The sequence below is a fragment of the Dipodomys merriami genome, unplaced genomic scaffold, assembly GCF_024711535.1.
Source record: "Dipodomys merriami isolate MVZ:Mamm:240054 unplaced genomic scaffold, mDipMer1.0.p SCAF_163, whole genome shotgun sequence".
In the NCBI taxonomy this organism is placed as follows: domain Eukaryota; kingdom Metazoa; phylum Chordata; class Mammalia; order Rodentia; family Heteromyidae; genus Dipodomys; species Dipodomys merriami.
In genome coordinates, this window is record NW_027202971.1 from 720,371 (window position 1) to 735,684 (window position 15,314).

The 15,314-nt window shown below is 45.9% G+C and overlaps 1 protein-coding gene across 2 annotated transcripts; it reads left to right on the top strand.

Annotated features, from left to right (window-relative positions):
* Window positions 1-5,098: 5,098 nt before the first annotated feature.
* On the top strand, window positions 5,099-14,195 carry Tmed2 (transmembrane p24 trafficking protein 2). Of its 2 annotated transcripts, XM_070024857.1 has the most exons (5): window positions 5,179-5,443; window positions 7,204-7,396; window positions 7,749-7,769; window positions 10,147-10,254; window positions 12,730-14,195. In XM_070024857.1, the coding sequence occupies exons 1-5, from the start codon at window positions 5,264-5,266 to the stop codon at window positions 12,852-12,854; spliced, it is 627 nt and encodes a 208-aa protein (XP_069880958.1). In that variant the 5' UTR covers window positions 5,179-5,263; the 3' UTR covers window positions 12,855-14,195. The 2 variants fall into 2 exon arrangements, with proteins under 2 accessions (XP_069880959.1, XP_069880958.1); XM_070024858.1 differs by lacking the exon at window positions 7,749-7,769 and having other exon boundaries at window positions 5,099-5,443.
* The last annotated feature ends 1,119 nt before the right edge of the window (window positions 14,196-15,314 follow it).

Sequence of the window (15,314 nt, forward strand, 5' to 3'; positions counted from 1 at the left end):
TGATTCCTTTTTCTAGCATGTTAATAGAGATTGGGACTCACTAACTTTTTTGCCCAGGCTGGCCTTGAATTATCCTCCTATTTCTGCTTGCCTAGTAGCTGAGATTGCAGATATGAGCCGCTGCTCCCAGCCCTCATAGATCTTTTTTTGTTTGTTTTGGCAGTCATGGGGCTTGAACTCAGGGTCTGGGTACTGTCCTTGAGTTCTTTTGCTTAAGGCTAACCACTAGCTCTGTCTCTTGGATGGATTGTTTTATTGTTTTGTTTTTGTTTTTGTCAGTTGTGGGGCCTGAACTCTGGGCCTGGGCACCATCCCTCAGCTCTTCAGCTTAAGGCTAGCACTCTATCACTTGAGCCACAGTGCCACTTCCGGCTTTTTTGGCTTATGTGGTGCTGAGGAATCAAACCCAGGGCCTCATGCATGCGAGGCAAGCGCTCTACCACTGAGCCACCTTCCAGCCCCTTAATGCAATTATTTCATCATTCTACACTGAATGTCATCAAGGACTTCTAGTCTTCAAATGGGAGAGTGGCAAGCAAGGTTAGTGTGATGCCTTAAGTTCAGATCCCAGTACAAAAAACAAACTAAAGGGTGAAAGTAAAACAGCATGAAAAGTATCAGTGTTTTTCCTCCACTGAGCTTTTGGACATCCCTTATCCCACATACCTCTCGAGTTTCCCTTCATAAGTAATTGATTGGTTTAATTATGGTTGTTACTATTCCTGTGACTTATTAATTTCTTTTTTTTGGGGGGGGGTCCGGTCATGGGGCCTGAACTCTAGGCCTGAGAGCTGTCCCTCAGCTCTTCAGCTCAAGGCTAGCGCTCTACCACTTGAGCCACAACGCCACTTCTGGCTTTTTTCTTTTTGCTTATGTGGTGCTGAGGAATCGAACCCAGGGCCTCATGCATGCAAGGCAAGCGCTCTACCACTGAGCCACCTTCCCAGCCCTGTGACTTATTAATTTCTGTAAGGGACTTCTTTCTTTATCACCAGCAGCAGACATTTGTTTGTTTATTTATTTATTTATTTAATTTATTTTTGTTGGTCATGGGGGTTGAACTCAGGGCTTAGGCACTGTCCCTGAGCTTTTTTTCACTCAAGACTAGCTCTCTACCACTTTGAGCCACAGTACTACTTCCAGTTTTTTGGTGGTTATGAGAGTCTCACTGACTTTACTGCCTGGGCTGGCTTTGAACTGCGGTCCTCAGATCTCAGCTTCCTGAATAGCCAGCATTACAGGCATGAGCCATCAGTGCCCTAGGCAAACACCTTTTAAACAGAATCTTGGTTTCCTCTGAGTAACCAGTCAGGTTTCCCTGCTCAATCCACATGCTTCAGGTGAGTGTTAAGGCCTAGACAATCAAAGCAGGATATTCCTATGTATGTTGTGATTGGTAACAGGGATGAGCAAATGACCCTATCACAGGCAAGCAGATACCTGAGACACCCTCCTCCCCTCCACACACTCCCAGATCTGTTTTTGAACTTGAGGACTGAAACAAGACAGCTCACTGCCCTCTTTCCCTTGCTGGGAGCCTGAATAAAGCACATAGAGAGTGGAAGAGGACTGAGAGAAGGTTGAAAAATCTATGCCTTGAAGTTTCAGTACCTGGCACAAATACAATCTCCCTTTATTTATGCTAGTTTAGGTCAAGTTGCTGCTGTATTACAGTATGGCCACTTGAGTAACATCCCTACTCCCCCTTTTGTTTGCTTTAGTTATTTTTCAATAGGGTCTGTGGTGTGTGAGTGTGTGTGTATGCACGCATGCGCACCAGTAGTGAGACTTGAAATCAGAGGCACTATCCTTTATTTTTTCTCAAAGTTGGCCCTCTTCTACTTGAGCCACAGCTTCACCCGGCTTCATGTTTTTACCCTACCAGCCTGGACCACAGTCTTACCTGGTGGCTGGGAGTACAGATGCTCTGCCTTGCTGGGCTTATTTGTTGAGATTGGATCTTGCTAACTTTCTCACCTCCACCCCAGTCTGGTGTGGAAAGTGATCTTCCTGATTTCTGCCTCTTCAGTAGCTGGGATTACAAGCAAGAACTCCCACAGCTCGTTCCAAAGACTTTTTTTTTCCCCCAGTCCTGGGGCTTGAACTCAAGACCTAGGCACTGTTCTTGAGCTTCTTTTTTTTTTTTTTTTTTTTTTTGGTCCAGTTGTGGGGCCTGAACTCTGGGCCTGGGCGCTGTCCCTCAGCTCTTCAGCCCAAGGCTAGCGCTCTACCACTTGAGCCACAGCGCCACTTCCAGCTTTTTTCTTTTTGCTTATGTGGTGCTGAGGAATTGAACCCAGGGCCTCAGGCATGCAAGGCAAGCGCTCTACCACTGAGCCACCTTCCCAGCCCCTGTTCTTGAGCTTCTTTTGCTCAAGGCTAGCACTCTATCACTTGAGCCACAGCGCCACCTCTGGCTTTTTCTGTTTATGTGGCACTGAGCTTCATACATGCTAGGCAAGCACTCTACCATTAAGCCACAGTCCCAGCCCAGGCTCCAAAGATTTTAATTGACAAATTTCCAGACTCATCATGAATTATTAGACTGGTAGCTCTAAGGGCAGGCCCTTGCCTGTCTCATCTATTACTCTATTCCTGTCATACAAGAGGGCCTGGTGAATAATTTTACTACTTAAACTATTTCCTCCAAGAGGGACACATTATAGAATCAGGCCATACAGGTTTTGTTCAGCTCACTGGTAAATTCATCATCAGAAGAGGACCTCTGTGCAAATCTGCTTACAATTGCCCCCAGCGTTCCAAAGTAAAATGGGGCCTGATTGTTCTGGACTATTGTGACATCTCAGTGAATGAGTTTGTTAGACAGCTTCTATCAGACATTGAATGCTATAGGACTATTAATGTTTGCTAGTTTCTGTGCACCAGGCACTGTGCAAAGTGCTTTGCATGATTACCTTAGAAAACTTCACAACCACACATTCAGCTGAGTGCTGAGCATTCATTATTTACTGAGAGCTGGGCATGGTGGTACATCCCTGTAATCCCAGCTACTTGGGAGGCAGAGGCACAAGTTCAGGACCAGTCCTGGCAAAGTTAACAATACTCTAGCTAAGAAATAAAACGGACTGGGGGGAATAACTAGCTCCAGTCCCCTTTGTCTTTTCCGGGCAGTTTTTTTTTCTTTTGCTTTGCGATAAACTCAGTCTTCTGCTCAAAAAAAAAAAAAATAAGAGTCTGGGAAGTGTGGCTCAAATGGTAGAGTGCTTGTGTATGAGGACCTGGGTTCAATCCCCAGTACCAACACAAAATCTTTCACTGAGAACCTACTACATGCTGGTCACTGTTTTGGTTAGAGGGAATGTATTCTCTGGCTTTGAAGTATTTCTACTTTAGAATGTTGAAGCTCTGTGTTGGTGGCTTGCACCTGTAATCTTAGCTACTCAGGTGGCTGAGATCTAAGGATCATGGTCAAAGCCAGCTGGGGCAGGCAAGTCCAGAAGACTTTGTCTTTAATTAACTACCCAAAAGGTAGAAGTGGAAGGTGTGGCTCAAAGGAATAGAGTGCCAGCCTTGAACACAAAAACTTAGGGACAGCACCCAGGCTTTGAGTTCAAGCCTCAGTACACGCACACACTCGAATTAGGACAGATGTGACCCATTTCCCCTGAGAGTGTTAGGCTGCTTGGAGATAAGCCTTAAGACAGGAAGAGGTGATGGCACCTACCTGCTGCTGCATGGGAAAATGTTACCTGAGAATGACATCAACAGGTGGGATGGGGTGGGGGGAGAGGGAGCAGGCTGATGATGCTGTCAGGCTGGGAAACCTTTACTGGGTGGAGGGGCGGGATGTTTCTTGTCATCTAAAGTTGGAAACTGGCCTACTGCTGCCCCGTATTGCCTACAGTTCTCTGAAAAACTAACCCTTTATATCTGCAAAGGCATGTAAAATCAACCCTATTTGCAGAAAAGCAAACCGACTCAGAGAAGCCACCCAACAAAGTCAAGGTCACACAGCTATGTGCAAAAGTAGAGTAACAACCCAGGCTCCCAATCCCTGGGGTTGTTCAATGAACTGACCTAACTTGTTCTGTTGGGACCCTAAAGGAGGGTCCAAGAGGACAGTATATATGCCAAGATTACCTCCAAGTGAGCCAGATTAGTTAATAGCTAGCTCAGAACCAAGCAATCTGCCTTGCAAGCTCAGAAGAAGGGTCTGAGTCCTTAACAGAAGGGTGTCTGGAAACTTTCAGAAAAGAGAGGGAGTTTTGAGGAATGAGTAAGAGAATGATAGGAGGCAGGGGTCAAAAACACCCATCCTTGTAGCTGGCAAGGGCTAAGGGGGTATGAACAGGCAGCAAGATGGAAAAACAGAATTCCACTTTGAGAGAATTTATAATAAAAAATTTGAAATCATTTATTCGCATATGTTAGTTGTTTAAGGGGGAGTTTCATTGGGGCATACGAACTAGCCAACAGGGTAATATTTGTTTTTGGCAACTAAAAATATTAGCTACATACAGTAAAAAGTTGCATTACTCTTTGTCTTGTTTTTTTTGTTGTATACATTTCGGTCGGGTCCTGCGGCCTGAACTCAGGGCCTGGGCGCTGTCCTTCAGCCTTTTTCACTCAAGGCTAGCGCTCCACCACTTGAGCCACAGCCCCACTTCTGCCTTTCGGTGGCTCATTGGAAATAAGAGTCCAACTGAACTTCCTGCCTGGGCTGGCTTCGAACCGAGATCCTCAGATGTCAGCCTCCTGAACGGCTGGGATTAATTACAGTCGTGGGACACGGGCGCCGGGCCCTCATCCAGAGTTTTTAAAAGATGCAAAACCCTGGGAGTCATGGTTAGGACGGAGGGGGTCTCGGAAGACCTCAGACAAGCAGGAGGCCGGGCAGGAAGGCCCTCAGGGCCCTGGGCTTCGGCCCGGGCCTCGGTGCCTCCACCGCCGTCTCCGCCGCCTTTCCCGGCGACCCCGGACAGGGCGCGCCCAAACTACGGCTTTCTGGAAAAGCCCGCGCAAACTGTAGTTTGAACAGCACGAGGACGCGGGGACGACGGCATCTGTCCTTCGGGGGCCGCCGTCCAGGCTCGAGCCGCACGGACGCGCGCGTCCCTCGGCGGCCGCCGTACGTGCATTACGTGGCAGCGACCGGCGCCGCCCAATCCGCGGCGCCCGCGTCAGCCCCTCGGGTGGCGCAGCCGGAAGGGGCGGGGCCGAGGCGGCGTTGGCGGCGGCGGCGGCGGCAGCTGTGGAGGCCGAGTCCCCGAGTCCCCGTCCTGGCTTCGGCCTCTGACCCGCCATGGTGACGCCCGCCGAGCTGCTGGTGCTCCTGGCCGCCCTCCTGGCCACGGCTTCGGGCTACTTCGTCAGCATCGACGCGCACGCCGAGGAGTGCTTCTTTGAGCGGGTCACCTCGGGCACCAAGATGGGCCTCATCTTCGAGGTGGCGGAGGGCGGCTTCCTGGACATCGACGTGGAGGTGCGGGCGCGGGGCCGCGCGGCCTGGGGGCGGCGGGGGCGCGCGCGCGCGGCCGGGCGCGGCCAGGGGGCTCCGGCGACCCCCCTCCGGCCCGGCCCCGCGGCTCGGGGGTCCCCGCCGGCTCCCGAGTCCGTCCCCGGCCGACCCGCTTCCGGTTCCCCCGCTGCGGGCCGGGGCGGCGCATCCCAGCAGCCCGCGCCGCGTGTAGGCTCCGGGCCCCGGAGGCGCGTCTCCCTCGCTGCCCGTCGTCTTAACGGCTTCGCAAACTAATGGTTAAGTAGACGGGAAGCTGTGGCGGAAGGCCCGACAGCAGTCATTTCTTCGTTCATTTCTTCCTTACGTGTGCGAAGGAACGATCTTAGGCATCTCGTCTGCTTCTCCGAAAATGGTCCCTTGCCTGTTCTGCCTGGCAGAGATGTGGATTCGGGTCCTGCGTTTTAACGTGGGAGTATAATCTCAGAGAAGTATTCAGAAAACAGACGCGTTTAAAGAAGTCAGCATTTCTAGAATCTCCACTCATATCCCTAGTATATATGTGTATATGTATAGTGTATACGCATATTATACACAATCCCAAACAGGCCCTCCAGCAAGACGTGATTTGCCGCCCTTTTATAAAAAAAGCAAATATCAATAGTTGATTTTTGCCTTCTTGTATGACTAGTTGGTTTTAAGATGGTAGAACTGAACACAGATTGCATAACACAAGTGAGGCAAAAGTTAGGAGAGGCTGCTTGCATTGGCCAAGATCAGCCCTCCAGTCTTCCACGTTTTATAGGTGACAGGGACTGTAAAAGGAACTGACTTGACTCTGGGACTTAACAGCTGATTTGGAAGTAGTCTGAGGTCTTCTAAGCTCTAGCTTGGGCCCCCTTTTTAATTTTTTTTAATCTGGCTCTGGGGCTTGAACTCACAGCCTGGGTGCTGTCTCCCTGAGCCTGTTTGTGCTCAAGGCTAATGCACTACCTCTTTAGCCACAGCGCCACTTCTGGCTTTTTCTGAATAGTTTATTGGAGATAGGAGTCTCATGGTCTTTCCTGCCCTGGCTGGCTTCTCACCAGGATTCTCAAATCTCAGCCTCCTGAGTAGCTAGTATTACAGGCATGAGCCACCAGCACCCATCTGTCTTGAGCCCTTTTAAGTCATAACATCATACCAGAGAAGCACACTTCAGTATTTGACAGTAATCATGAAAACCTTGAAATGAGATGTTGTAAGGATTACCCAGATTTCTTCTGGAGTTTTGGCACCAGCCACAGTTTAGTATGTCTGTTGGGAGTGTTAGGCCACAGTGAGGCATTGTGGTGAGGGAGATGTGGCTTCTATTTTCTGCAGGGTATGTTAGTTGGACACAACTAGTCAGAGCTGAAAAGTGCTTTAGAAAACCTTCTGATCTATTCTTGCCCTATTAAGTGGGGAAATGGGGGCCAAAGTATTTACTGCTACTTAGGAGGTGAAGCTAAGTGAGTTACCCATTAGTATTTTCCTACTAAAGTTTGTGGTTTTAGGGCTGGGAAGGTGGCTCAGTGGTAGAGCGCTTGCTTTGCATGCCTGAGGCCCTGGGTTTGATTCCTCAGCACCACATAAGCAAAAAGAAAAAAGCTGGAAGTGGTGCTGTGGCTCAAGTGGTAGAGCGCTAGCTTTGAGCTGAAGAGCTGAGGGACAGCGCCCAGGCCCAGAGTTCAGGCCCCACGACCGGACCCCCCCAAAAAAAAAAGTTTGTGATTTTACATGTTCTGTGAATTTTCTTCTACCTCCAGATCACAGGTCCTGATAATAAAGGCATTTATAAAGGAGATCGAGAGTCCAGTGGGAAGTACACGTTTGCTGCACACATGGATGGAACATACAAGTTTTGTTTCAGTAATAGGATGTCTACCATGACTCCAAAGATAGTGATGTTCACCATCGACATAGGAGAGGCTCCCAAAGGACAAGACATGGAGACAGAGGGTAAGGCGCATGTCACCTTCCATACACCTTATCCACCCATCAGAGTACTGATTCCGTGGTTATTCTTTGTCCATAAAGTCCAAAACCCTCTGTGGAAAGTACTTTTTATTCATGCAAGTCTCTTAATTAACAAAAGTTTCTGGAAGTGAATGCTTTATTCTTCATGATTGCCCCTTCTGACAGTTTTTCCTTGTCACTTTGTGACCTTGTAAGCCTCCAGGTTCACTGTCTCACACAGCTCGGTGAACTTGCTAGTCCTCATGGATATGTACTTTTTATTTGCTCATTCATAGACTACTAGTTTTCTGAACCTTCTGTTGGTCTTTTGTTTCTGTCTTACAATTTCTTTTAGGTGGTGGAGATACCTGGGATGGTATGTGGATTGCTTTTTGTATCATTTTGTTTGCTCAAGTCTAATTTCTGCTTTCCTTCCCTTTAACCTCACTTTGTTGGCATGAGAATGTTTTCCCCCCCTCTTAAAAAACCCCTGCAACTAATTTGATTGTTTTTGTTGAATTTTTGAAAATTTGGCCTAGATTATTTAATAGTGGGAAGAACACAGTTGGTTTTTCTGGGGGGTGGGGAGGGGAAGGGACTTGGCTCTTAAACTCAGGGCCTAAGTGCTGTGAGCTTTTTTTGCTCAAGGCTAGTGTTCTATCGCTTTGAGCCACAGTTCTACTTCCTGTTTTGTGGTGGTTAATTGGAGGTAAGGGTCTCATGGACTTCCCTGCCCATGCTGGCTTTGAACTGTGATCCTCATCTCAGCCTCCTGAGTAGCTAGGATTTACAGGGTTGAGCCACAGGTACCCACAGGTGCTTGAAGTCAGGCCTTGTGCACTTATGTGGCTTTGCTTTTTTACCCTTTGGCCGTGTTGGGGAAGAAACCCAGGGCTCTGTGCATGCTAGGTGTCTTACACTGAACCATATCCCCAGACCTCATGGCTCTGCAGCACTTTTTTTCCCCATTGTATATGCTAGGATTTTTGGAAACTCTTAGTTTAATAAATTCTATGTATTTGTATGAAGTATACCTCAGATATTGAACAATTTAGTAGAATACTAATAGGAAGACAAAGTTAGGTTTTGAAATTGTAAAAATCTAGAGAATTGTACTTAGTAATTGATTGTTTTCCAGGGTCATCTATGAGTGGAGCTTGGCTAATTGGGATTTAGGAGTTTGCAGGGCTTTGTGTGTCTTCATTTTTTGAAAATTTATTCTATTTAAATGACTAGAGTATAGTGGCTGAAGAATGTGGGTATTGACTTTTTTTTTTTTTGCTGTCAGTCATGGTGCTTGAACTCTGGGCTTGGGCACTGTCCCTGCACTCTTCAGCTCAAGGCGAGCGCTACTGCCACTTAAGCCACAGTGCCACTTCCTGTTCTCTAGTGGTTTATTGGAAATAACAGTCTCATGGACTTGACTGCCAAGGCTGTCTCTGAACTGTGATCCTCAGATTTCAGCCTCCTGAGATGTTAGGATAATAAGCATGAGCCACTGTCCCCCTGGCTGGTATTGAACATCTTAAGTAGTCCTTTAACATAATAACTAATCTTGCTTTTGCTTGTTAATGTCAGTGAATGACAGCTGTCAAAATGAGCTTTGTGAAGCTGTTCTCAAGGGGGATTGGAAAGGAGGCAATGAATTTTGTCCCTGAGGGCACTTGACAGTACTAGTAGACATTCTGGACTTGCTTGTGGTGGGTTGGTGCTGCTGGCCTCTAGGGCTAGAGGTGATGGAGACTGTTGCCCATCCTTTGGTGCATTGGACAGTGTCCACAACAAACATGGCGCATTGATTTCTGAAATGTCAGCCTCACCACTCCTGAGAAACCTACTCAGAGGTTCTGTGTTGAGCATGAGCCTTCTGTCATGAAACTGGTGAGGGGGCTGCTTGACCTTAAATTGTGGGACCTAGAGTTTCTCTTAAGTTAGGATGATCTGTGCTAAGTTGGTGAGGCTGATGTTGGGCAAAGATTCTCCCTGGGAGATTGTTCCTTCTCTGCTAGTTCATCCTTGTCCACGGGAGCTCCTGTTCTCCTGAAGGCAAGGAGGACATGACGTGGCTGGAAACCTGCAGCTGAGAGCTGTGGTTATTACAGTGCCCACGGCAGTGAGGCATCACTGTGTTGCAGAAGAACCTTTGAGCTGGTCTGGGTTTTCCCAACCTTGTCTTTCTTGTGTTTCCCTATGTAGAGTTTAAAAGGGGGGGTTGGTTTTGTTCTAAGTTAACATTACAGCTAGGTTATCCTCTTTTTTTTTTTTTTTTTGAGACCCCAGACTGGCCTGCAGCTCTTGATCCTCCTGTGTTAGCCTCCTGAGTGCTAGAATTGAGGGGTATGCTACTATGTCTGGCTTTGCTATATGATTCTTTTTTTTTTGGTGGTCCTGAGGTTTGAACTTATAGCCTCACACTTGTTAGGCTGGCATTCTATTGTATTTCTCCAACCCAACTATTTTCTGATTATTTTGGAGATGGAGTCTAGTAACCTTTTCTGCCCAGTCTGGCATTATAGGTGTGAGCCTGGTTATGTGTGTGTGTGTGTTTGGGGGGTATGTGTGTGTTGAGGGGGTGGGGAACAAGGTCTTGTTGTACAGCCTAGGCCAGCCTACTAAGTGCTGGGATTACAGGCATGATCTGCCACTCTGGCTGAACCATTTCTAGAAGTGGTTTCTTCTGTATTGTGTTTACCATTGTGTTTACCAAAGAGATTGCCAACTGTCTGTTAATGGGTTTCCAAATCTTTCTGTAGCTCACCAGAACAAGCTAGAAGAAATGATTAATGAGCTGGCTGTGGCGATGACAGCTGTAAAGCATGAACAGGAGTACATGGAAGTCCGGGAAAGGATACACAGAGCCAGTAAGTTGATGCAGAAACTCTTCAGACCCGTTGGTGGTTTAATTTGCTCCATGTTGGAGCCAGAGTCATTCTGGGGAGAGAGGATACTAGGCAGAATCGGAGGGCTAAGGTGTTCGTTCCAGTTTCAGTATGTTAGACTAGATGGCTTTAAATACATGCAAAGCTTGTGAGAATGTCAAGACCAGAGAAAATGCCCGTTTTCCAGTCCTCAGTCGTGTCCAACCTTTGTGTCCTCTTAATTTGAGTGGAGATACTCCTGTTTGTTATAGAAATAGTTGATTAGTAAGTGTCCGTGTTAAAAGGATTACATGTTAAGCATTCCTTATCATAAATGCCTGGGACCCAGGAATGCTTCAAATTGCAGAGGTTTTCAGATTTTTGAGTGTTTTCATAGATGTTACCGGCTGAAAACCTTAATCTAATAAAAACCTGAAATCCAAAATGCTCTCAATTTGCGATAGAATAGTCTTGCTATATATATATATATATATATATATATATATATATATATATATATATATATATATATAGACCAGGCTGACTTTAAACTCAATATCTTCTTTAGTCTCCTGAGCGCTCACTGTAACCTGCTTGTTCCTTCCTATGATGTTGCCAGGCCTGGCCCTGTATTCAAGTAGTTCTCCTGCCTCAGACTCCTGAATAGCTGAGGCTGTTGTATATTGGTGTGTTCTTCCAAGTTTGGCTTTAAAACTTTATGTTTTAAAGAATACTGGGTTTTGAACTCATGCCTTTGTGCTCGCTAGGCTACTCTATGACTGAGCTACATTCCCAGCCATTTTTTTGTTTGTTTTTGTCGGTTGTGGGGCTTGAAATCAGGGCCTGAGTGCTGTCCTTGAGCTTTTTCAATAGCACTCTACTACTTTGAGCTACAGCTCCACGTCCATTTTTCTGCTGACTAATTGTAGATAAGAGTTTCATGAACTTTCCTGCCTGGGCTGGGTTTGAACCATGATCCTCAGCTCTCAATCTCCCGAGTAGCTAAAATTATAGACATGAGCCACCAGCGCTAGACTAGTGTGTATGTTGGTCATGGGATTTGAATTCAGAGCCTGGGGCTGGCCTTGAGCTGTTCTGCCCAAGGCTAGCACTCTATCACTTTGAGCCACAGATGCCTTTCCGGTTTCCTGGTGGTTAATTGGAGGTAAGAGTCTCAGGGACTTTCCTGCCCAGGCTAGCTTTGAACTATGATCCTCAGTTCTCAGCCTTCTGAATAGCTAGGATTACAGGCATGAGCCATCAGTGCCCAGCTCTAATCTTTTTTTTTTTTTTTGTCAGTTGTGGGACTTGAACTCAGGGCCTGGACGCTGTCCCTGAGCCTAGTGCTCAAGTCTAGTGCTCTACCACTTGAGCCACAGCACCACTTCCTCTGGTTAATCTTTTTTTAGAGATGGTATATATCTAAAGACACGGTAGTTGTTACTCAGTTGATTACTATTATGTTACTACTTAAAATTGTTTTCAGTATTTAGCCTTTTGTAGAAAGTCAGGTAGCAAAAGTAGCAACTGTCAGAAACTAACAGAATAGTGATAGCTTTATCCCTTAGATCAGATCTATAGGTGAAAATGAGATAAATGGTGAGAATAGTTTGTGTTGAGTTTATCTGATAGTAACTATCAGTATTGGTCCATGTGACTAGGCACTTCTCCCTCCAGGACAAACACCCAACTACTTAGTAGGTATTGGGTAAATACTTGTTGAATACATATTTAAGGAGAAAGATACTTAGACTGACATATTTTGATTTGGGAGATAGTGGTTATTATGTAATGAAGATCTTCAAGTTAGTCCTTTATTTTTACAGTTAATTCTCTGAGCAAAAAGGATTATAAGGATATTTCATTGGTGAGAAAAAGGTTGGATTTTAAATCTAGAAGTTTTGCTTTGGGCAATTCAGTTTGCATCTGTCCTGTTTTCCCTTACAGAAGCGCAGTGGGCTTGGCTTATACTCAGAGGATTGACTACCCTGTGAGCTATGCCTCCAGCTTTTTTTTTTTTTTTGCCTGTCTTGGGGCTTGAACTCAGGGCCTGGGTGCTGTCCCTGAGCTTCTTTGCACTCAAGGCTAGTGCTCTACCACATGAGCCTCAGTGCCAACTTCTGGCTTTTTCTGAGTAGTTTACTGTAGATAAGAGCCTCACAGACTTTATTGCCTAAGTTGGCTTCAAACCACAATCCTCAGATTTCAGCCTCCTGAGTAGCTATGATTATACGTGTGAGCCACTAGTGCCCAGCTCAGCTCTTTTTATTTGAGATCCTCTTGCCTCTGCTTCCTAAGTAGCTGAGATTACTGGTGTGGACCTCTATACCTGGCTCTAAGTAACACTTGAAGGCTGCTTTTAGAGTTGCTTGGGGTCTCTGGTGTATGAATGTCACATGCCACTTTCTGAGTAAAGGCTAGGAGAGGATTTGTGCTGTCTTGGAGGATTGTTGTTAATTCTATGTTTGTTCTCTACAGTAAACGATAACACAAACAGCAGAGTGGTCCTCTGGTCCTTCTTTGAAGCTCTCGTTCTAGTTGCCATGACACTGGGACAGATCTACTACCTGAAGAGATTTTTTGAGGTCCGGAGGGTTGTTTAAAGGCCTTTTCCTGGTGATCCAACTCAATTCACTTGTTTACCAACACCTTGGTCATAATAATGTCATTATTTTCTACATTTTCATTTTTTGATCTGTACATTTGCAGCTTATGTTCCTTTCTGATTAATAGGTATTGGGGGAGGGAATCTTTAGGCAGTTATAGCAGAAATTTGGCATTTGATTGGCATATGAGATTGCTTATTTGAAAGCTGCCTCTTGTCCTTTCAAAACTCAAACACTATAAATGAAATACAGGAGCACAGTCTTTCTATCTTTGCTTTGGTTTTCGAAATGAGATGTAGATTGTTGCGGTCCCACAAAGCCTGGCAGTCCTTCATTGAAATGACTGCACTGGTGAGATGCCCTCAGCCTCTGCTTCTCGTCAGGAGAGCGCAATCATAATGAGTCACTGTGTGAAGCAGCACCACTGAGTCTCGGCATTTTCTGCCCAGCCTCATGCTACCAGGATGGGTACTTGCATACTTTTTCTTGTGTTTTATTTAAATATGATAAACATTTCCCCCTTTATATTTTCCCCTTGAATCTTTGGACTGAATCACCTCCACTAAAGTTGACAGCAGTTAAAAACTGTTCTTTGGTTTCTGCCTAACCTTAAAGTCTCTATCACAGCTGGTTCTCTGGGTTTCTAGGTAAACGCCATCTGCCCTTCCTGTACTGGCACTTCCCTTTCTCGACTCTGGGCACATAGAAAGTAGGCATTTATGTAATTGGAAAAATCTGGATTTCTGATGTCAAAAGGTTGAAGACTCTTGGGTTTTCTTGCAGTGATATTCAGCCACTATTTTATTTTTGTCAGTGGTCTTTAGAGCCACTAACCAGGGCACTGAACATCAGTGTCAGCACTAGGGGTTTTGTCTGGTTTCTCCTGGGTCGTCTTGTTCTTTTTTTTTTTTTTGGCACATGTGAGTTTTGTTTTATGTAAACAAAGACTTTCTCTTGGTCTCTGATGATGGTTTGAAATTGAAAGGAGCATCTGCTTTTGGTGTGGAGCCAGCATCCAGGATTATGTTGGGACTGATGTATATTAGTTACTTGTACATTGTTTTTTTGGATCTTTGCAAGGGGAATACAAGTAACAAGTTTTATATAATTAATTTAAATTTGTTACAGGTTTTCATGTTTAGGACAATTTTTCAACCTTGGGTGAATATACTTGCAACAGTTTATTGACAAGGTGACTGTTTCACCTTAGCACAGCTGTTGCATGGGTTTTTCTTTTTGTGTGTGTGAAAACACTTCAAAATTGAATTAAAAGTTGTAAATTGGTTGTGTATCTAATATGCCCCAGGTTCAGTAAATAAACAAATTCTTTTTAAAACAGTATAGTGTGTTTTATATACTAATGATATGTAACTCAATTGTTAAACAACTTTTTCTTATGTGAAACGAGATGTGTGTGTGTTTTATGAGCAGTTATACCTACTGTAAATGTTTTCTTTGTCTCTAAGCTTGAGTTCAGCGAACAGGAACTTTTCAGTTTCCACACGGGTTTGCCAGTGTGGTATTTCTGGATCACTGCTAACATCATAAGGCAGGTTGGATTATTGTCACTCATTTGTCTGAATTTTAAATGTGGAAAACAGGCCTGATTAAATTATTTGCCCAAAGCTGTCATAAAATGTTCCTATCACAAAGTAAAAGCAAAGAAACTGCTGTGCATTAAATTCTGTGTAATGGCCTGTTGTCCTCTTTATGCCTCAGATCTCTTGGGTAAAATCATTAAGAAACAAGAAACATCTTAGGAAAAGAATCCAGGGTCAGGAAAATAGTAAACAGTAGGAAAGGCATACACAGGTGCGCAAAGAGCTGTCTGGAAATATTAATTTATTTTAGTTTTTTGAGATAATCTTGCTATGTAGCCCAGGCTGGCTTCAAATTCCAGCTCTTTCTGCTACATGTACAGCATGCTGGGATTACAGACAGTGCCACCATGCCCCTGCAGCATCCATTTTTAACAGTGGTTTTGGGGACGTGACCATCTCTTCAGTGAAAACGTTACTTGGGCTTTTATATTTAGTTTGAAGGACAAGTCTCCAGGATACTAAAGGTTCATGCTGTTCACTCGCCCCACAGACTTGACTGCAGTGTGTAACAGTAGTCACTGGGAGAGAGAACCTGGAGGAAAGACCCCGGTGGCCGAGGAGGTGGCCTTAATGTGTGTAAAGGCGGGGTCACAGCTGCGGCCGCGGCACACGGTGGTCAGCATTCACACCGGCCTCCCCACGGTCCCGCCCCGCTCCCGGCTGCCCCGGCCTCCGAGTGGTGGAGAGGGGACGGCGGGCCACGCTCCGCCCGGGAGGCCCCGGCGCAGCCGCTCGGACCCGCTCCCGCCACGGCTGGCCCAGCTCTGGGCGGGGCGCGCTCCTCCGGCGGAACGTGGTCGCGTGAGCGCGGCTCCCAGTCGGCCCCGGAATCGCCGGAAGCGGAAGTGCTCGTGAG